The 23,196-nt window shown below is 41.3% G+C and overlaps 1 protein-coding gene across 7 annotated transcripts in view; it reads left to right on the top strand.

Moving 5' to 3' along the window:
* Positions 1 to 23,196, top strand: part of MYO1B (myosin IB) — a 188,859-nt gene that overhangs the window by 48,978 nt on the left and 116,685 nt on the right. For all 7 annotated transcript variants that reach the window (XM_043577349.1, XM_043577342.1, XM_043577346.1 and 4 more), the window contains exon 3: positions 5,369 to 5,484. In XM_043577349.1, coding sequence (XP_043433284.1) covers positions 5,369 to 5,484 — 116 coding nt within the window. The remainder of the gene's footprint in view (positions 1 to 5,368; positions 5,485 to 23,196) is intronic.

The raw sequence follows: 23,196 nt of genomic DNA on the forward strand, positions 1-23,196 counted from the left end.
TGTAATGAATAGAGTTGAACAAATAATATCAGTGCATGACATGGTAAGAGTATTTACGGTTTTGTGAGAGTTTGGTTTCATATATGTGTGTACGTGTGTGTAAATATCTACTCAAATACACATACTTTGTCGTGGTGAAACTTTATTTCTCACAATGAGTCGTAGTCAAACATTTGAAACACGCTGTGACAGAATGGCCCCAATTTAGAGATGTTGTTGCCGTTTCTCTGTAGTGTGCTGAGAGACCGTATGCCAAGTTCATTAGAAATGTGGCTAAAATGAAAGCACGTGAAGCTAGAAGGACTTTCTTCCCTTTTTGAAATATTTACAGAATTAATTACATAGGAATAAGAGAGGAAAGTAAGATAGAAGATAGGTCAACAGTGACACTATCCCAGTGCTGCCACTGGGAGTAAAACACAGTCGTGTGGGTCCTGAAGGTAAACACCACAAGCAGTGGTTTTCACCTCTGGTTCCAGATGGCCTTCTCTGGGGACACGTTAAAAGATGTGAGAGCCTGTCTGCTCCCAGACCATTGAAATTGAATCTCTGAGGATGGGGTTCTGGAAGAACTCTCTTCTAGAATAAAATGCATGGTCTTTGGGGTGTATATGTATCAGGGGTCTTTCTTCTGGGTTCTGAATTGCTGGATGCACGTCCTCCAGAAAAGACTTCAGTTTTCACTGTGATCACAATAGGAATATACAAGTATTATTTGGTTATTCACAAGGCATCTGTTCTGGAATGCTACAGATATCTGAAGTATGAAGACGGAGATTGTTTTGACCTGGGAATGTTTGAACATTCTTGATTTAATGTCTGCCCTTGAGAAGTGAAAGATAAAAGTTGCTAATTGTGCCCTTTGTAAGAAGGTAGAGCCTTTCCTCTTTATCTTCCCTTTTCTTTCCTCCTTACTCCTTCCCCTCCCCTCCCCTCCCCTCCCTTCCTCTCCTTTTCTTCCCTTTTCCCTCCTGGTTGTCAGAGACTGGTCCCATAGGGCGGTGGGAATAAAGGGAACTTTCCAGTGTCGTGGTGGTGGAGTGCACATGCTTGAGTTCTTGGAGATGCCAAGGGGTGGGAACATGGAGGTGGTGAGCTAGGTAGTGGCTGAGATGGTTAGGTTGGTTATACTGAATAAACAAGTACATATGTACATACATACGAGGCTAATGAGAGCCAGGCTTGTCTCTGTTGGAGAAGGTCGATAGAACCTAATTGGTAGGTGATCTTGGCCATTATGTGAAAGGAATGCCTTTCAGTGTAATTAGCCTAATGGAAGAACATCCTCTGGATTCCAGTAGGAGTTTCTCTGTGCCAGTCCTTTGGGGCACAGGGACAAGGCTGAAGTGTGAGCCCAGCCATAGAAGTGGCCTGCTGGGAAATGAAGTAGGCTGGGAGACACCTTTCTGTCGGCTCCCTTGGTGCTGGCACCATCTGAGCTCTGTAGTAGTAGTTTGTTGATGGACACAGGATCTATGCACCTCTTATGTCCAGTCAAGTAAGTAAGTGGAACTCTAGGGGGCAAGGGATGGATCCTTGTTGCTGCTCCCTTTTGTAAAGATTTGTAAGTATTTCTGTGTTTCCTTTTTTTTCCTCCTTGGCATGTTCAGAATAAAAAGGACACACCCAGCCTTGTCTTTTATTTTTATGTACTTGTCTTTTTTTTTTAATTTTAAGATTAAAAATTTTTTTTAAAATTTATTTTTGAGAGACAGAGCATGAACTGGAGAGGGGCAGAGAGAGAGGGAGACAGAACTGAAGGCAGGCTCATGCTGTCAGCTCAGAGCCCGACATGGGGCTTGAACCCACAAACCCTAAGATCGTGACCTGGGCTGAAGTTGGACACTCAACCCAGGTGCCCCTTTATGTACTTGACTTTAAGAAACTCTGTGTCTTATCTGCAACCTCTTGATGCCGGTGGTTACTTAATGAGTTTGTTTGTAGTTCTTTCTAGACCATGGTGCAATAAGAAGATACTTACTTTAAATAGTGTACAGTTGCTTGTTAAAAAAAAAAAAAAATGTCTGTCAACTGTAAGTCCAAGTGTTAATTGATGTAAACATGAACTATCTGGTCCCTGTTGTTCTGATCCCCAAAAGGGAGTTTTAATCTGGTATTGCAGTTACCTGAATGGAGAATGGATAGCTGCCTAAAACCAGAGTAGACCTGTAAACTCCACCCAGCCAATCAGCTGCTGCTGGGCATTCTTTCCTGTCTCAGACAAAGGAGGACTGTGACTGAACATTTGAGTTATTCTCTTGGTACGTGTGGGAATATTTAAATCTTCGATTAATGCACATAGACCCTTCAAGGAAAAAACCCTTATAAACAGTAAGGGCAGGTGTCATGGTAGAGGACAAACCTAGTAGGAATTCATGATTAGAGGATACATATCTGAAACATATACATAAAGTAGAATGGAGAGATAGCACAGTTACTTTTACTGTTTCCTTATTGAGATTCATAAAACTTGCCCTTTACTGATTTGTTGAGCTCTGTTGGTGTATCAGTAATTGTTGCTGGGTAACAAACCAGCTCCCCAAATGAGTGGCCTAAACAACAACCATTTATTTGTGCACAGTTCTCTGGGATAGCAGTTTGGGCTGATGTCAGCTTGGTGTATTTTCTCCTGGTCTCACCTGGAATCACACATCTGACCTTAGGCATCTGGTGGCCTAACTGGGACTGGATGGCTTAGAATGGCCTCAATCATATGTCTGATGGTTGGTTGTCAGACTGTGCAATTCAGGGCACCTTGGCTATCTACGTGGCTCAAGTTCATGCACATCCTGGCTTCCAGCCCTAGCCATAAAAAAGGGGTTCATCCTATACAGGTACTACTCAAGCCTCTGCTTGTGTCTCATCTTATTTTTAAAAATTTTTTTTTAACATTTATTCATTTTTTGATAGAGACACAGTGTGAGGGAGGGGCAGAAAGAGGGAGACACAATCCGAAGCAGGCTCCAGGCCCTGAGCTGTCAGCACAGAGCCTGACGCGGGGCTCAAACTCACGAACCGTGAGATCATGACCTGAGCTGGAGTCGGACGCTTAACCGATTGAGCCGCCCAGGTGCCCCTTGTGTCTCATCTTATAATGTCCCATTGGACATTTGACAGTCAAGTCACATAGACAAGTCCAAACTGAAAAGCTGGAGGAGTAAACTGTATCTCTTGATAGAAAGAGTGGCAAAGTCACATTTCAAGGGGGTCTGCCTGCAGGGGTGGAAGGAATTGTTCTAGCCATCTTTGCAAACAACATCCCACAGTAGGAGCCTGAGGGAAAAGGGTATACTTTAAAGATTTGTTCAGTGGCAACACGTGGCATAAAGGTTTAATACAATATTAGGCACTGTATACGTACTTGCTATTATATTTCAACAGAAGAACAGTTACACGTGAGTCACTTTCTTAGATGAACTGGCCCTGTCTGCATTGGTCATTCAGTTAATCAGTATTTATGGGACATCATTAAAAGGTCAGGCCCTTTCTAGGTGGTAGGGAAAGAGTTGGGGAAAAAAAAGCACACGATTCAGTTACGTATAAAAGTCACAAGTAACAAAGAGAAACGTATTAACTCAATAGTGTGGCTTTTGATTTTGAGGTTGAGGTAACAGAGTTTGCTCTTTCTGTAAGAATGCTACAGAGGCAGATTTTTATCAAGAGGTTAGCCACCGTGAAGTGTGATTTTAGGGAGCACCTTGATCATTGGTTTCTCTGCCAACAGCAAATACGTATTTCGATGATTGTGTTCAAGAAATTACCTAAAAAAGGAGAGTCATGTACTTTTCTACTGAAGAAGGCCGATCTTTTAATCAACAGATACTAAAAGAGTAACCAGTCATTATATTTTCATATCTACCAGTGTAGCTAGTATTAGTTCGAAGCTAGTGAGACAGTATTTCCATCTGTAGCATCCGCTGGCCCAGGTAGGTTGGAGTGTGAAGAAACCTTCTTGAAAAAGTCCTAACCAAATGGGGTAAGTGAGGAAACTTGGAGTCATCTCTTGTCAGGCCAGATTAATTGGTCCTTGTGATAGAATGTCAGAAATGAATGCCAGAAATAAATGGAGAAGCTTGCGTGGGAACAGAGTTTTCTTTCATAACTGTGGTCTTGTCTGTGCTTGATAGGATGAAAAAGTATGTGTAGAAATGACCTGTTCAGTTTTCCAGGTTGGGGGAGAAGTATTTTGTAATTAAAATAATTGTGACCCATGTTAGAAAGAAATCATAATGTTAAAGAATGTTAAAATGTTCGTACTGTTTTCTATTCTGTTCAGTTTTCTGGAAAGATCTTGACAGTCTTGAATCCAGTAATGGAAATACTGGACAAATTTGTTGCTCTAAAAATGCCACCTTTTGTTGCATGCGCTGGAAAGGTGGGGAAGTTAGAGCTGACTTTTTTTTCCCCTTCTTTTTTTTTTTCTTTCACCTTTTTCTTAAAGCAGTTTTTATCACTTAACGTATTTTTGTTAGTGTCCCCTGTAATGTTGAAACTGAAAGGAAAAATGAAGCCACTAAAATGAGTTCCAGTTACGTGACTTTGGCTTGCGGCATTGTGCTAGTCTTTGTACAAAATGAACTGAACCAGACTACTCTTGCTTGCCAGGAATTCCAGATCAAAATGGAAGGGAAGATTAGTAGTGTTCCAGTTTGTAGTGTGAGAGGGTTAATGTGTGCTAAAATAAAGTATTGGTCCCTCCAAAAGTACATTTAAATTCTACCTTAAATTTAAATTCGACATTAAATGTACCCTCCTTTACAAAGTACATTTAAATTCTGATATTACAGTACATATAATATGAAATTATGTTGTTTGAAGGCCCAAGGGATAACTGTGGCTCAAATGGAGTTGGGCGCTGTCTGAGCCCTTTGGAGAGATTGAAAGGCTGGTGTAAGAGCAGTGCCAAAGTAGAGGCCTGTTTGATAGGTGTGGATGTGGTTCAGGAGGAGGGAGGCCCTGGATTCCAGTGGGCTCAAACAGGAGGCTAAAGATGAGAGAAGGAAACACCAGTTCTAATGAATAAGAGAGAGCCTAGCTGTTGCTCAAAATTAGCTGTGGCTGGTGACGAAGTTTTTGGCAAGCGTCACAGGATTTTGGAGAACTCTTATCCAAGATCATAAATTAATCTGGAGATTTATTTTGAAAGGTATTTTCAATGTACAAATCTATGCCTTCCACTTACCAACAAAATGAATGAACACTATTGGCCATCTGCCTTCAGAGATATTAAATGTTCTTGAAAAGTGTGAATGGTCAAGGAGTAGAGATAGTTTTGTGTTTCAAGAGGGTGAAACCATGAGATACTGACCTAAGTTGTTAAAATACATCCTGTGTAATCATGGGGGATATTTTCTTCTTGCTTTTGCAGACGTATATTGGAAGTGTGGTTATATCCGTTAACCCATACCGGTCCTTGCCCATTTATTCACCAGAGAAAGTGGAAGATTACAGGAATAGAAATTTTTATGAGCTGAGCCCTCACATGTAAGTACGGTGTTAAAGCATTAAGTTTCTCTTTCACTCCAGAGATGTGTAGTTGACAGATGTGTCCAGCTGTTTCCTTTGAGTCTCCGGAAAATGTTTTCGTCATTTTTTAAAATTAGATAAAGGAATGTGGAAGTTAATTGTTAATGCCTTATTTTAAATTAAAGAAAAAAAGAGTACTTCATTGGGCGTCAGGCCCTTTAAGTTCTGAAATATTTGGGTTCAGTATGTAAAATATGTTCTGTTAAAAATTTTGTGTAAGTAGCAGCTGCTGCTAATTATTTCTGCAAATAAAACAAGAATGTGCATTGTTTATTCTTTTAAAGAGCCCAAGCAGCATTTTCATAAAGTTGGATCCAGAAAGATCCCAAGTGTTGAGTTGTGTAATGGTTTTTGAGCAAGACGAAGAAATAGTACCTTCAGTTTATAATCTTCACAGACATTTTTCACCAGATGTGTATATCAGACCAATGATTTCACCTTCCCTGAAGGTGGACACTTGTTTGATTTTTCTGAAGGTCGCTTGTTAGTGTGAAGAATTTTTGTAAATAATAATCTACAATAATCACATAGTGCCAAGGTTGAAAAACCCTGCACTAAAGTGAAAGAGCCTGCAGAGTTTCAGTTGTGTTCTAGCAGAAAAGAATTTTCTCTCTGTGATTGAAGATGAGCTATGGGCTCTGTTGACTTTAATAGAAAGTAAAAGCTAATAATTAAAAGATATACATACCCCTGTCTTAGATATTTCCCTTGTTAATAGAGCGCATAGTGACATTTTTGGACTGTTTGGAACTAAAGATTTAAATAATTCCTTAAAATGGTTGTTCAAAGCTAAATGTTATCTATTTTACCAGTCAAGTGGATTCTGATTATTCTGTTTTCTTCCAGAAGTAGATTTTGCAAGTACATCTTGTTTCATTTTGCTTTGAAATTTGTTTTATAAAGTTATCCCTGAGGTTAAGTCCGTGTCGTGAAATATTTTATTTGATGCCTGAATATTTATTTTAAATTCTCGGCCTTGAAGCCACGCTTCCCAAAATAAGATGCTTGGATAAGCTGTGTGAGAATCCCCTAGAAGCTTATGAAATATCTAGCTTCCTAGGTCTTACCTCTAACAAACCAGGAATGTACATTTTTCACAAGCTTTCCAGGTGATTCTTAAGTACATGCACATTTAAGAACATGTTGTCCTAGATGTGTATTTACAGATGTTTTCCTTTCCTTAACTGCTTATTGCAAATAGTGATCTTTACTGCAAATAGTCTTAATGATATAACAATGGCTTATATTCATTGAGCACTTACCATGTGCAAGCACTGCTCTAAGTACTTTACGTGTATGATAGCTCATTTTATTCTCAAAATAATTCTGTAAGGCACATACTGTTACAAACGGGGAAGTTTTACCAAAGCCACACAGCTCATGGATGGGGAGCCGGGCTGTGAAAACAGTCATCTGCTGTGCCTCTCAGCCAGAAATGGATTCTGCCCTTTTCGTGGTAGGGACTCTTGCTGTGCACTTCTGTCCACACATGAGGCCCTCCAGGGTAACCCTAGCTATGCCTCCGTTTATCTCCAGAGACCATCCTTCTTCCATTTGCAGCTTTAATTTCCAGTTTGGGGATATTTAGATATATAATAGATGTCTATTCTAGAACGAAGAGGTTCACGCCCTGTTATATCCATGTTTATCCCTGCCCTTGAAAGATTCCTAAGAGTCTGTGTGGCACTGCTCTCCCTAGTTTACCCCTTTTACTCCCCAAGGAAAACAACTACGATCAGCTATAAAATAAATATCCAATGTGCTTAGAATAAAAACAAAATCTTTTTTTTTTTTTAACTCAAGAAATGTTTATTAGATTGAGTTAAGTGACAAAAACTTTTTTCCATGGTCTATAAAACACTGCATGGGGTGACTGTGCAAGGTCCAAGTTTACCTAACGAATCTGAATTTGTGAGATATCGATCACACCCCTTTCCCATCTCCCTTTGTTCCTTCACTCCTTCCTACCTGTGTCATCTTTGCATATTCTGTGCCTTGGCCTGGAATGCTTTTCCCTCCCTTGTCCCCCAGGCAACTCCTGTTCTTCCTTCAGATCTCAGATTGCATTAGACCTCCTCGGGGAAAGAACCTGCCCTCACCCTCTCTGGCCAAGGTCAGATCTATTGCCCTTGTCACAGTTACAATTTAACAGTGCTTTATGAGATTATTTGATTCCTGTCAGCCTCACCTGCCATGCCAGCTCACCATAATATTCTCAGCATCCGAAAGCAAGTTCGGTGCTGAGAACATGCTGAATACTTCCTTCCTCCACTTACTTGCCAACTATGTAGTCTTGAGCAAATTGAAAAAAACTTCAACTCAGAAATTAAGCAGTTTGATCTGTTGAATGGGAAAATAATTATTAATTCCTAGGCTTTTTGTAAGGGATAACTGTCTGGTAGATATTTAGATAATTATCTGGCATACGGAGAGTGCTTAGTATGGAATGGGCTCTGTAGTGAATTGATAGTGGCTGCTATTCACAGTGATTACAATTGTGTGTGGGACCCATTTCAGACCTCTAACACGCTCTTTCTTCCCAGTTTCTCTCCATGGTGGGACATTTTCCTCTCCTTTAAGGCATTTTCCTGCATTATTCTTTGTGAATGTCCATCTGTGACCCGTGTCTGAAATAGGGTCAGTGATACCTAGATTTCCAACTAAAACCTAATCTGACATTCTCAGGTAGTAGTTGTTACAGTATTATGAGACAAAACGAGAGGCCTCTGGGTGGCTCAGTGGGTTAAGTGTCTGACTTCAGCTCAGGTCACGACCTCATGGTTTGTGGGTTCGAGCCCTGCATTGGGCTGACAGTGCAGAGCCTGCCTGGGAGTCTCTCTCTCCCTCTCTCTGTCCCCCCTCCCCCACTTGTGGGTGTGCTTTCTCTCTCACTCTTTCAAAAGTAAATAGAAATACACTTTAAAAAAAAAAAGATAAGATTAGTTTAGGCTTTTGATGCATTCTAGCCATAACTATTTCAAGAATTTGGTCCCAGTTTGAAGAAAAATCTTAAATAGCTGCTCAGGCCACATATACTTTGAGAATTTTGCCAATTAATTTACCTCAGATTACATTTGGAAATTAACTTGACCTGTTGTTTGCCGTGAGTCATCAGAACCTCCAGATATTTCCCTTACAACTCACGTTTTTAAAGGTGTCCAGAAATTATCTTTATTTTTTTTAAACAAAATTTTTTAATGTTTATTTATTTTTGAGAGAGAGAATGTGTGTGTGGGCAGGAGAGGGGCAGAGAGAGGGGGGGTGGAGAGATAGAAGAATCCTAAGCAGGCTCCATACTGTCAGCACAGAGCCCAAGCAAGGCTCGAACCCATGAACCGTGAGATCGTGACCTGAACCAAAACCAAGTGTTGGATGCTTAACTGACTGAGCCACCCAGGTGCCTCTTATCTTTCTTTAAATGCCAGACAACTGAACAATATTTGCATTTCATGTAAGTATGGGACTTTGAGATAGCGGACATGTATAAATGAGTAAAATGAAACTAAATAGTGGCTTCTTACCTACACTCCTTTTCAAAGGTAGTTTTATGTTGTCATACCCTTTCTCCTCTCTTCTTCTCTGACCTCCTATCCCCTTTATGTTTGGAGTCACCCCTTGAGCAGGCTATTCTTGGGGGGCATGCCCAGAGAAATGAGGGGTCCACGGGGCAGCATAGATGACACCGTGCCTTTCTCTTCGTGTAAGGAGTGTCTTTCCCATGTGATTTTCAAATTCTTTGCACGTGAGGAATTTTTTTTTACCACGTCCCGGTGAGGACTTAGTACCTTTCAGGTAACTCAGGAACTGCATTCATGGAGAACTGCCTCAGACCACAGAACCTCATAGATGGGAAAGAATGGCAGGAGCGATGAGGAGACTAATCGACCTACTTAATCTCTTCCCATTCAGAACAGCACCAAGACAATACACCTTCTGAGATTTTATTTACCAAACCCACTTCCTTTTGGTTGATGATTGCTTTGTGATCTTGCAGCCCTAGATACCACTCTATTACCATTCTGTGGATCCTCCTAAAATCAGCACATGCTACTTCCCTTCCCAGAAACCTTCCTGGGCTCCCTATTACTAGTTGAGTGAACTCCGAAGTTCCGTGGCTTAGTATTCAAGCTCCGCACCGTCTAGCCTCAGTTAGCGCTCTTCTCCAGGCCCCCACACACCAGCAACCTCCTTCATGCAACCTCCTTCTGAGTCCCAGCCTTTTATGTCTCCTCCTTTCCTCTCCTCCTGCTGCATACCCACCTCTGTTGTTAAAACCTCGCCAGTCTCCTCGGGTCTGTCTGAAAGCCCAAACCACAAGTGACTTCTCCTGCCTCTGAGTTACCGGAACCACCTGTGATCCCACACCCCACTTTTCTTACTGCGGTTTGTTGTGTTTCTGTGTCATCCTCTTTAATGAGATGGAGGTTACTGTAGATCAGGAACCTTGTCCTGCATACCTCTGTGGCTTTCTCAGTGCTTTTTCTCTTAAGAGTTCAGTGACAATAGAGCAAAAGAGCTTTTATAATTTTTCATTACATTTTACTTGTGTTATCTCATCTCTGGCAATTCAATGAAATGAAACTATTTTTAGTAGGATATTTACAGTGTTCAAAATTTCATGGAGTATAATGGGAACTTCTTCACCTTCTTATAAAAGAAGTAAGCTAAAATAGTATTTTTATGGTGCCCTTCAACCCTGGGTGTTCAGATCCAATTTATTCATGATACAGAGCACTTTCCTGACATGTCTAGCCAAGGGACATGGTGACATAGAAGGAAGAGTGTGTTGTAGCCCCAGCCAGCAACCCCTTCAGGTGGTCACAACCCGAGAGAAAGCTGAAATGTGTCCGTAGCTTAGGATGTAATGTGGTAGCCATATTACACGGGGCATTACAAGCACTGTTTGAAGCAAGCAGTCTTTCCTTTTAGTAAATGAAAAAAAACCCTGCAACAAGTTTTAAAAACGGAGAAAACTGGCTTAAGGCTGTGAAAAATTTTGTTATTCTCACCTAAAAATGAGAAAGTAATGGAGGATTTGGACAGTGCTCATGTCAGTGGTCCAGACATGAGCCCTCTGTCACTAGGGAGCTTTTGACCCCTAATTCAGTGCCAGATTGATTTCATAGGACCACATGCCATCGCCCGCAGAATGACATTGCTGGAAGGCTTGTGTGTTTTGAGTCTTTGTTTCTTCTGTTATCCTTTTACTCAAGGTAAACCAGATAAATGTTATAAAGAACATTTCTGGCTATATTTCAAAATATACTAGTGCCGTGAGTGTCCAAAGCTTAGGATAAAGGTCCAGGACAGAAGATCCAGATGTTGTCCCTTTTAGGATACCAGTATTTTTTCTCTGCAGCAGACTTGACATTCTGTGAATAAAATTGTATTTATTTTGAGAACTCTTAGGACAGTTCGATCCTGAATTCTCATAGAGGTTGCTTGTGTATCAGAGTGTGAAGGTGCTTTCTTAAGGAGAGACAGAGAGAGAAAGTTAGTTGATGCAACACCATGTTGCTGAGGCTTTTGTATTATTTCTCTCATCTTACTTTTGGAGTAACTGAGCCTCTGATTGGTTCTGTACCTCTCCAAAAACCACTTGCAGAAACAGATGTGGGGCTTTCCCATTTAGCATTCTTTCCACTTACTGCTTTAGGAAAGTTACTCATTTACTGAGCAAATATTTATCGAGCACTCCCCCTGTGCCAGGCTCTCTGTCCGGCCCTGGATGCAGTTGTGAGCAAAGCAGATAAAATTCCTGTCTCCTTGATGGGGAGACAGTCTTCTGACTTAAGTATATAGAAACCCAGATTGTTGCAGCCATCAGTTAGGAGGGAAACCGACAGAGCAAAGGCAAGGAAGCTTTTGTGGAAGACAAAGTGAATGTATGTAGATAGTTTTCTTAGAAAGCACGGTTGGTTCCCGTTCTCTCGGGTGGTTTGCGTCAGGAGCCGATAGGTTGTCGTCTGGAAGATTTTGCATCTGTGCGGACCTGTGACCAGCGTGAGTGGCTTGACAGAGTCCGCACTCCATCTTGAGTTCTGGTGTAGGCTCCTTAAGCTGACATTTCCGTGGAAGGACACCGTCATGAAAATAGTTGGAATTGCCTTGTACCTTTCTGCACGACTCTCATGGCTCACGATGAGCAGAAGGCAGTCACCGTGCTTGCTTTTAGTCTTGCCAGACATTTGTTTGATTCTGGACAACCATGGATTAGAAAACTTCTTGATTTGGAGAGACTGTGGAGTTTCATATTAGCCGGACAGCTGTGCCGTGGAGGTGGGTGAAGGACAGCTGTTCAGCTGAAGGCTTCCTGAGTTCGTGGTGAGAAGGACCATTTCTGGGCCTAGCCCAAACTCAGTTTTTACAAAGCTCCGTGTACTGACTTCCAACCTTTGATGCCCAAGCCTTTATTCTCAGTTTATCTTATTTTTAAGTTTATTTATTTATTTTGAGAGAGAGAGAGAACACGCCTACAAGTGAGAGGGAGAGGGGCAGAGAGAGAGGAGAGAGAGAATCCCCAACAGGCTCCATGCTGTCAGTGCAGAGCCCGACGCAGGGTTCAAACTCACAGACTGTGAGATTGTGGCCCGAGCGGAAATCAGGAGTCCAATCAGACACGTAACCGACTGAGCCACCCAGGTACCCCTCAGTTTATTGTTTTATTGGGTATATATTCCTGGCAGAAAGACACCTCAACTAATTTCTCTTTCAGATTAAGAACCTTTCTAAACTAAAGTTGGAAGGTTGGATCTATGCCACCAGAATGAGTTTATCATGAAAATCATTGTTTCTGTATGTCTGAGAAGTCTCAGAGTCCTAATTTCTAGATCCCTAATGAGAATTTATATCACTTCTCACAAAGTGCACATCTCAGACTTGGAAGTTTATTTTGAGAAGTCTGTTGGCAATTCCTAGCACACATGCTACCCAGCATGCATGGTTATTTCACTGATACCCTCTTAAAGGGAGAAGTTTGGTTCTTTTTTTTTTTTTTTTTAATTAAAAAAAAATTTTTTTTTTAATGTTTATTTATTTTTGAGACAGAGAGAGACAGAGCATGAATGGGGGAGGGTCATAGAGAGGGAGACACAGAATCTGAAACAGGCTCCAGGCTCTGAGCTGGCAGCACAGAGCCCGACGCGGGGCTCGAACTCACGGACCGTGAGATCATGACCTGAGCTGAAGTCGGACGCTTAACCGACTGAGCCACCCAGGCGCCCCAGAAAAGCTTGGTTCTTAGCAAAATAGGTTTCTTCCTGCTGGAGTGTTACAGGTCTTTGACAGGCCCTGAGAAATTCTCCAACATTCTAGAAAAGATCTATTTCATCCAAAGGAGTGGCACTGAGGCCTTAGCCCTGAAAAGGATTAATCTAACATTTTACTCCCAAAAGAGAACTATAGTTGGAGCCCGTGTGGGGAGCCCTGTCTAGAGAGAGTGTGTTTAGGGTAGGTGGCCAGGGGCACCCCCTTTGTTGTCGAAATGAGAAGCATGGCCATGTCTGTTGCTGGGGCTTGTGTGGCAGCAGGACAGGGTAGGTAGGGCAAAGGGAGCTGTGTCGAGTTTGTCTAAACAGGGGTCAGCCAACACTAGTCCTGATCCAGTCTGGGGCAGTTAGCAAAGCCAGAGATAATGGAAACAGAGTTTAGTGAAGCGTGTCGGGTCCGACACTTTGGAGACTGGAGAGGCAGGGGTGCGTCCTGGGGCTGTCCTGGGATAGACAGCCCTAGTGTACCAGCCCCAGCAGGGGTCTTCTTGCCGCAGCATTGTCCAAAATGTGCTTCCTTCTCAGCCCCAGTCTGTCTCAGGGATCCCACGTCCCCACGTGGAAGTGAGGACACCAACCGGGTGTCTAACCATCCACTTCACTTCTGACACGACTCAGATTTAGGGCAGGTTTCCCAGGCCAGGGCCTCACATCCCTGCTTTGGATGCCTGCTGCGAGTGGATTGCCCCGGCCACCCACACTTCTGCTCAGCTGATCACAAATTTGGGGGTTTCCACAACCTTCCTTAGGTTCAGTAATTTGCTAGGGTGACGCCTAGAACTCGGAAAACACTTTACATCTGTTGGGTTATTACAAAGGAGAGAACTCAGGGACAACCAAAAGGAAGAGATGCATAGGACCAAGTGTGGGGGAGGAGGGGTGCACCGTTTCCGTGCCCTCTCTGGACATGCCAGCTTGCCAACACATCAGTGCTCCCACCAGCCCGGAAGCTCCCTGAATCTCCTTCTTCAGAAGTCTTTATAACCCAGTCTGCTGCTCCTCCTTCCCTTCCCCGAGGTGGGGAGATGGGACTGTAAGTTCCCACTGTTTCATCTTGCATTTGATCTTTCTGGTTAGCAGCCTTCATCCCGGAGCCACCCGGGGGTCCACCGTGAGTCACCTCAGTAGCATAAACTCAGGTGTGGGTGAAAGGCACTTGTTGTGAATAACAAAGAACATTCCTATCGCTCAGGAAATTCCAAGGGTTTTAAGAGCTCTGTGCTAGGAGACCAAATACGTTTCTTACACCACAGATGTGGACATGTGCATGGATCATTCTTGAGGGTTAGCTTCCTGAAACCAAGTTGCTGCTGGAGTTTCTGTATGATGCCCTGGAAACCGGAATCAGTGCGCCTCCTTTTTCCAAGAAATATCTTAAGGGTAGTTCACCAGTTCAACTCAATAAACACTGAATGTCATAAAGACCCAACTGTCAGCTCCCCCTCCACATGGGCCCTGGATCCCATCCAGCCCTTCTTGTAGTCCTGAAGGACATCACTTGAGGATTTTCTCTCCACCGTATCCTCAACTCTTCCTTCTCCCTGTTCCCTTCCTACTGACCCACATGCTCTAATGGTTCTTATGATTCTACGACTCTTAGCTGTAGCAGTTTCCTTCTGTCATAAAACTCTTTGAAGAAGTTGCACATACTTGTTGGGTTGGACTTTTATCTCCCCACTCACCTATGGCTATTCTTTTCAAGATCACTTGGGACCTCCGTGTTGCCAAATCCAGTTGTCAATTTTGAACCCTTATCTCCCTTTAAATATCAGTAGCATTTGACAATATGACCAGTTCCTTCCTGAAATCCTCTTTTAAAAATTTGGCTTTCTGGCCTCCACACTTTCCTGTTTTCCCCGAGCCCACCGGCTGCTCCGTGTCCGGCCTCCCCTGGATGTGCCTCTTCCTCGTGCTCTGAAAGTCAGCACGTCTGAGGGCCTGATTTTGGACCTTTACTTTTCTCTTCTGTAGGCATTGATTACATGAGCCTCTGTGGGCTTTAAATACCCTCTACGTGCTGATGCACCCAGAATTAGGTGTCTAGTTTGGACTTCTCCCCTGAGCTCCTGACGATTCAACATATTCAACTCTTCAGTATCTCCTTGGGTGTCCAAAAGGCATCTCCTTAGACTATTTTACTTTTCTTCATTAATCATTATCTGACATTTCACTAGGTGTTCATTCATTGCTGTCTTTATTGTTTGGTGGGTTTTTTTAGTGCTTATTTATTTTTGAGAGCGAGAGACCTAGCACGAGTGGGGGAGGGGCAGAGAGAGAGGGAGACACAGAATCCGAAGCAGGCTCCAGGCTCCGAGCTGGCAGCACAGAGCCTGACGCGGGGCTCAAACTCACGGACTGTGAGATCATGACCTGAGCCGAAGTCGGACGCTTAACCGACTGAGCCACCCAGGTGCCGTGATGTCTTTATTGTTTGTCTCCTGGGCTGGAATGCCCTCTCCATGAGAGCAGGGGCTTTGTTTATTTCTCACATCCACGTATCCACAGCAGTTGGAATAACACCTGACAAAGAGTGGGCACTCCATAAAATATTCGTTGGGTGAGCGGATGAATGAATGAATCTGGGGGTCTACTATTTGTTAGAAACTGTGTGTAAAAGGCACACGTGGTCGTCGTCTTCAAGAAATTTCCAGTCTAGTTGGAGGGAGTGGGGAATGGCTACGTAAATGGGTCATTTTATTATAATAGCATACTTGCAATGACAAGGAACAAGTGGGAAGTACAGAAAAATTAGTGGCTTCAGGGATTCTGAAGACACCATCTGTGTTGAGTCTTGCAGAAGGAATTCTAGAAATAGGTGGCTACTATAGTGTAGTAACTAGCTATGTCGAAGATAAAGCAATAGGCCAGTTTGGGCTACAGCACAGTGAACCAGGAATCTTAGGAAGGCAAAAGGTGTTTGAGTTGAGATGATGGCTACATATAGAACTTTTTTTTTTAATAAAACATTCAGATACCAGTCTGCTTGAATCCTTGGGAGTATTGAAGGGTTACGAAGGTCACTCCTAAGTAATAGGAGGAGAATTTGAGATGAGGGCAGTACTTAAAATTACAGGCTTATATGTCTGGAAAAATTGTCATCTTGCATTTTCAGTCACCAACTGGAAAAAAATGTTCAGACTTGTTAAATATGCCTAAATATGTATGTGTATAAATGCAGTGTTTTAATCAATGAGTGGTGAGTGGCCGAATGTTGAAATGACTTATAAGTGGAAACAAATGTTAATTCATTATGTTTTATGACAGAACCTCTAGTTGCTATTGGTGACCAATCATATTATTCAGGAGGAGGAACATGTGATACAGACCATCAAAATCAATATACTGAATTTCAGCCATTATTGACTTCCATAAAGGGTGCACACTCCTTTGGCTATGAAGCCATTCCCTTGAGGTAGTGTTTGCTGTCTAGATGCATGGGTGTTCAGCTGGTGGTCTGAAAATCATATTCTCAGTTACATTAGGAACATTCTAAGCCTTATAGATGGCTTGGCCTAATGTAAAAAGATTAGCAATAGAGCAATAAATTAGAACGCATACATTTTCTATTAATCTTGTTCCTTCAGTCCACCTCAACAGCAAAAAATTAGAAAGCACCTGGAGGGAGGGAGGATTTGTCTGGTTTGCACCATGGATCTCTCTACCTTTGGGAAATGCATGCAGGCATATGCTTAGATTGCCTCCTTTTTAAGACTTTAGATTGCCATTAGAGGGATTCATTCCCACTTTCGTATTCTATAGTTTCATAAAGTATGGATCTCTAAGAGCTCTTGGATATTTGTTTAGAATTGCTAATTTTTAAGCTATTGCTTTAATTGCTTTCAAAAGATGTACTCTCCTGTTCATAGGCCCTACCTCACATTCATTCAGTCCTTTAGTGTTGCTGTTGCTTCTGTGTTTATAACTGTCTTGTCCATTATTAAGAATGGAGGCTTATATATAACTTGCCCATGTGAATAACATTATGGGTGAAAACAAGGACATTGAAAATGGCAGAATCCCATTGAGGTCACAGAAAAACTCATTAAAAATGTTACTGAAGTATAAAGATGTTAAGTCATAGATTTATCAAATGAACACATGTGGCTGTTTAAGATAACATGATATGGATGAGTCATTGCCATCTGATTACTCATTACCTGGAATGTGGGTATAAGAAAGGAGGAAGTGTCGACATGTGTACGGGTGTTTGTTGGGCGTTGTTCCTAAAACAAATAGAAATGGTATATAATGCTTTGCGTATTTGCTTCCTTTTCATAATGTAACATAATTTTCACTATAATATTGTGTCTATGATTGGGAATCACTCTTTGTCTTGCAGGCACAGTTAAGGTAGCATAACTGTTATCTTAAAACTTGAAAATCTGTCATTTTTTTATATTTAGGGACTTCACCTCTTTGGTGTTCATATCTGGCATTGATTGTGACCAGAACTTTGACGATGAAAATCAGTCTTAAGTGAAGATTTTGGCTGTGGAACTAGAGAAGTTGAGTTTGCATGAAGTTGTGGCTGGTGATCAGTTGGTTGTGAGCCCTCCTTTACTTGGCCTTTTCCCGCCTGCCCCACTGTTGCTTTCGTTTCTCCTCCTTTCCTGTCCCGTCCCCCTGGCCTTGTATTTTGTTACTCTCGCTCCACACTTCTCCATATCCTCACATGCTCCTCCTCTTTCAACATGTGTCAGGAACACACCTGCATTTTCTTAGGGGTACACCTGCATTTTGCAGCTTCTTTCTAAAAGGCCACTTCATGGCCGTAACACCTATTTTCCACAGCATGCGTCATATCACGATTATATGGCACATTATTGTGTGCTGTCTTATATATTTCATTAATTGTTTCCTATTTGTGTATTGGACTTGAGCAAGAGGAAGCATCTTTTGAGCAGGGACTATGCACTATGCTTATTTTGTTGCCTTAAGATCATGGTCTTAAGATCCATTCAGTGTGGATATTTATATACGGTTGAGCACATAATTAACTATTGAAGTAAATACCATGGAAATGTACTGTGTGCATTATAAAACATACACAAGTATAGGGGGAAAAGATGAATAAAGACATTAAAATAGAAGTTCTAATATTTTATATCCATACTCCAGTGGCTCATCTTGGTCAGGTCCTGGACCCAAACCTCACTTCGGAGGCCTAGTGTTAGGTACACGTTAGGGTCTCAGCACCTATTTATTTTTAACCTTTAGCGATTCTGTGCTGGTTGCTAACAAGATTTTTGACTGTCCTAGTGAAAGTCAGGGGTATAGGCTAAATAAGGCAGGTTATGCTTGGGTAACAAACCTTCACATCTCAAGACGGAACACGTGAAAGTTTGTGTCTCACTAATAGCCCCCGTCTGTTGAGGGGATTTCCTCAGAGGCTCTCCTGCAAGTGGTCACACATATCCAAGCTGCTTTTAGCTTAGAGTTGTTAACAGCCGCAACACATGACTCTTAACTTTGCTGTAGAAGATGAAGAGAGAGCACAGTCAGGCCTCGTTCTCTGGCCCGGGGCACTTGGCGTGAGGTCACATGGCTCAGCCTAACTGCAAAGGTAGCTGGGAGGTACTTTCTCCCATGTACCCAGGAAGGGGAATAAGTGATGGGATTTGGTAAATGTGTTGCAGGGCCCCATGTTTGCTGGAATCATCTGTTCATTTCAGTAGGGTTATTACTATTTCATAATTGAACTCACAGGTATTGTGTAAAGCAAACTTCTGTGCGAATTTAAATAGGAGTTCAGTAATAGAATATAGAAAGAAAACAGATCCTCTCTCAAGTAATTTTTCCTTGTAAGGACTGTAATTAGGGTGCATTTTCACGTTTCCACTTTAATCTTATTTGGATGCAGTTTATCTTATTTTTAGGATTTTATCTTTTTTTTTTACAGTTGTTAGTTTTTATTTATTTTGTAAGTAATCTCTATACCCAACCTGGGGTGAATGCATTTAAACTACAGAAGTAAAACCGTTCACTCATTTTTCATGTTTCTGTTGTTATTCCTTTTCTTTTTTTTTTTTTTTAACGTTTATTTATTTTTGAGACAGAGAGAGACAGAGCATGAACGGAGGAGGATCAGAGAGAGAGGGAGACACAGAATCCGAAACAGGCTCCAGGCTCTGAGCGGTCAGCACAGAGCCCGACGCAGGGCTTGAGCTCACGGACCGCGAGATCATGACCTGAGCCGAAGTCAGTCGCTTAACTGACTGAGCCACCCAGGCGCCCCATTATTCCTTTTCTTTCACATTGCTGTTCAGCATAGAGGCTAGTGGCATATTGGTTTATTATGAACAAGGGTTTTTAATAGTGTCACATTTCGTTGTTCTTGTTTACAGGAGTAGTTAATATGCGAATATTTGAAGATGTGTTTACATGCTTTGATAGTTTATGGCAATATATCTGTCTTTGGTGCAACTCCTATATTTTTGATTTTCTTAGAACCAACATGTTTACTGGGAGTCTTAGAAAATTTGATGCTGACCTCGTCTGTATTAATTACATATTCATCTATTGGGAATTGTGGCAAAATAGTTCTAACAAGCTTTGAAATTTAAGCCAGTGCAGTGTTAATTTTTTTGGATTCAGGTCTTTTCAGATGGGTGGTGAATAAATAAAACTCAATTTCCCCTGTACTGGGGAGTTTAAGCTGTGCTTACAGGATAACTTAGTTAAATTCTCTTTTGCAAATACGGATGTAGCCAAAGATGGAAGGTGAAGAAGTATTAACATTTTAGAAATGATTACAGAACTATAATTCTTATTTTTAAGGCAATTATCTTGATTTTCATGGTAGGCAAACCAAAACCCATCTCTTCAACCCCCAATATAATGTCCTTTTGTATTTTCATATTATACAATGTAGATAATATGTTACTTCTGAATTTTACTTACAAATTTATATGATTCTCTTGTTAATTTTGGTCATGATCCAAGTACTTGCAAAAATACTTGAAGTATATCCTTGTATCCTCTTAATCTGGACAAGTATGCTTTTTTTTTTTTTTACAGTTTTATTGAATATAAAAAGCAAGTTCCAATTTATGTATCTCTAAGCATTTATTAAAAAGCAAATCAATGTTCTTATGTCTATATATCTTGTTTTACCTACAACACAGTATCGCCTTTTGGGAACAGGGTAAACTTTCTGTTTTCTTTGAATGATTCAAGGGTACCAAATTCAGTATCTTGCTCATTGTCAATATTTGTAAGTCAGTGTATCCAAAGATACGGTTAAAATTCAATGTCAACCAACTCTTTGAAGGCATTAAATAGGGTATTAAAGCAGGATGGATAATTAGAATAAGATTCCAATTAACTGTTAACACACTTGGGTGTTGGGAGCTTTGTACTTGCTGTTCTTCCTGCTTAGAATGCCCTGGCCCCTCAACCTATGTGTGTGTCTGTGTATGTGTCTGCCTATCTATCTATCATCTACCTACCTACATACTTATGTATGCCTGTGTATCTCTGTATGCCTCTATCTATCTATCCATCCATCATCCATCCATCCATCCGTCTTCTTCACATGTCCTTCTCCCTCATCTCCTTCAAGTCTTTGCTCAACTGCCACCTTAGTGGGTCCTTCCATTGTATCCTCTCTAACAGTCGCAGCCTGCTCGCCTTTTCTGCTCTGTCCCAACACTCACTATTCCTCTTACCTGCTTTATTTCTCTTCTCACCACCTTCCAGCAAACTGTAGTTTGCTTCCTTTATTATTGCCTACCTTCCGTCTCCATCTCATCCCATAGAATGTGTAGTGTATCCCCAGTGCCCAGAACAGTGGCTGGTACAGGTTAGACAGTCTGTAATATCATTTCAGTAGATTCAATAAGCCTTAATCACATCATTCAAAAATGTCCCATGTTCCAGGAATTCCAGGATACATTGTAAAGACTTTACCTTAGCTTGATATTTAGCAACTGCCACAAAAGGAAAGAAAGAAAGAAAGAAAGAAAGAAAGAAAGAAAGAAAGGAAGGAAGGAAGAGGGAAGGGAATTTCAAATGATATAATTTTCAGTTATATAGGAAACAACTTTAAATATTCATAATAGAGAACAGAAAATAATAAAGTTACTCAAGTATGAGTTTTGAATGAATCTTGAGGTTACAGCTAAATATTTACAGATTAACTTGCACCGTTAGTACAATCATTTGTGGTGTTTAAGAATTAATGATTTTTGAATGGGAAATACTCAACAAAGAATCTATGAATGGGAAATATTTAATTCTAAGGTTCCTTTGAAATGTAAAATTCTGGGGATATATGATTTTCCTTTTTGAGAAATGTATGGCATATTTTAGGAAAAATCATTAGAGATTTTTTTTATGTTAATGAGGAAAAGATTTGCATCAGTTCTCTAGAGTAGTTAATGGGGCATATGTGGGGCAGTTTCATTCTGTGGAGTTTCTAAACTAGAGGTCATGATCTAAAGTGGAGTAATCACAGATGAGTTAACAAATCTAGATTTGAAGCTCGGTTTTGCCCTTTTTCAGCTTCGTTGTCAACTGGACATTGTGACAGAATCTCTTCTGTCAACTTGGAGATGTGACTGACATTATATTAAAATGTAGGCAAATATGTTCCAATTCTCTTTTTAGAGATGCCTCTCAAGAAATACATGTTAATTGTTTTTGAGTTATTGGTGGCCAAGGGTTGGTTTATTTACATTGGGGATTTCAGTGAATGGAACAATACATTCTCATAAGCATATTTTTCCTTTGTAGTGTTTCCACAAAAGCATGTAAGGAAAGAATCCTCTAGGAATTAGCAAGAAAAAATAATAATACTGGATTTTTGCAGAAGAATTGAGGAGGTTTGCGGTGGTTGGGTGATGGATTAGGGGATAAAGCACAGAATTAGGAATGCACAATTTGAATAGATACAGAATCCATGTGAACAGTCATGCATTTAGAATTCCTGTTTCCAGGGGCGCCTGGGTGGTGCAGTCGGTTAAGCGTCCGACTTCAGCCAGGTCACGATCTTGCGGTCCGTGAGTTCGAGCCCCGCGTCAGGCTCTGGGCTGATGGCTCAGAGCCTGGAGCCTGTTTCCGATTCTGTGTCTCCCTCTCTCTCTGCCCCTCCCCCGTTCATGCTCTGTCTCTCTCTGTCCCAAAAAAAATAAACGTTGGAAAAAAAAAAAAAGAATTCCTGTTTCCATAACATGTGGCAGGGAAATAGCCCAATGAAGTTTCTCTTGACTCAGTGTTGCTATCACTTATTCTGCTTGATACTGATGACTGGAGAACAGTTTTTGAATGTTATAGTTGTAAGTGAATAAAAGAAAAATTTCTGATCAATTGCCTTTCTTAGCCGTGCTTATAAAGGAGCTCCTATATTTTGAAGCAGATTTATCTGTCTACTTACCTACCTGCCTACCTACCTAACCTGTCTATATCCATCAATGTATCATCTCCCCCACCAAACAAACAAACGAAACCCAAAGAAGAGTTGTTACTGTTTACATGGATTTTAGTCGCATTAGTCGCGTTATTGGCTTTTTATAGTTCAAAAGTGTGTGAGGAATGTGAATGAGAACTAATTATTATATCTCCCCACATCGAAAATTGACTGGAGGCAGCTTACTATTTTACAGTCAATATTATAAAGTGACTAGCTTTTTAAAAGTCAGAGCAAAGGAAACAGAGAATGAATGAGGCCCAAACAAAAGTTAATGCCATGATGTCCTGCATGTTTATTGAACTGGGATTTTCGTTTGCTGGTGGTCAAAACAAAAAGGGAAATATGATCAGTTACCAAATAAGTTTTGCACATAAGATCAAAGTACTTGAGTTGCTCAAGAGAGGTAGAGTTTTCCTTACCAGTTAGATTTAAAGAAATTTCTCTTACGGGACTTAGGATGTGAAGAATGTCATCTTGAACAACACCTCAAAATTTCCCTGCAGAAAATAGAGTCGTGAATTTTATATAGCTACTTCTTTTTTTTTTTTTTTAAAGAAAGGCATTTTTTTGTTTTTAATGTTTATTCATTTTTGGGAGAGAGAAATAGAGCATGAGTTGGGGAGGGACAAAGAGAGAGAGAGAGAGACAGAATTTGAAGCAAGGCTCCAGGCTCCACACTGTCAGCACAGAGCCCAACACAGGACTTGAACTCACAATCCGTGAGATCACGACCTGAGCTGAAGTCGGACTCTTAACCGACTGAGCCACCCAGGAGCCCCTATATAGCTACTTCTTAGGCCACTTCACTATGTGGAAGCTAACCGAAGCGATGCCACTAAAGAGGATGTAACACCCAAAGCACAGGTTAGGAAGAGGAAGTCCATAAGACACATAAGTCAGTGGTTGTCATCCTGGGCTGCTTAGAACCGTTGGAGAATTTGATCAGGATCTGTGGAATGTGGAGGAACCGAGGAGCAAGGCATCAGCACCTAC

This window comes from Prionailurus bengalensis, chromosome C1 (assembly GCF_016509475.1).
Source record: "Prionailurus bengalensis isolate Pbe53 chromosome C1, Fcat_Pben_1.1_paternal_pri, whole genome shotgun sequence".
Taxonomy (NCBI): Eukaryota; Metazoa; Chordata; class Mammalia; order Carnivora; family Felidae; genus Prionailurus; species Prionailurus bengalensis.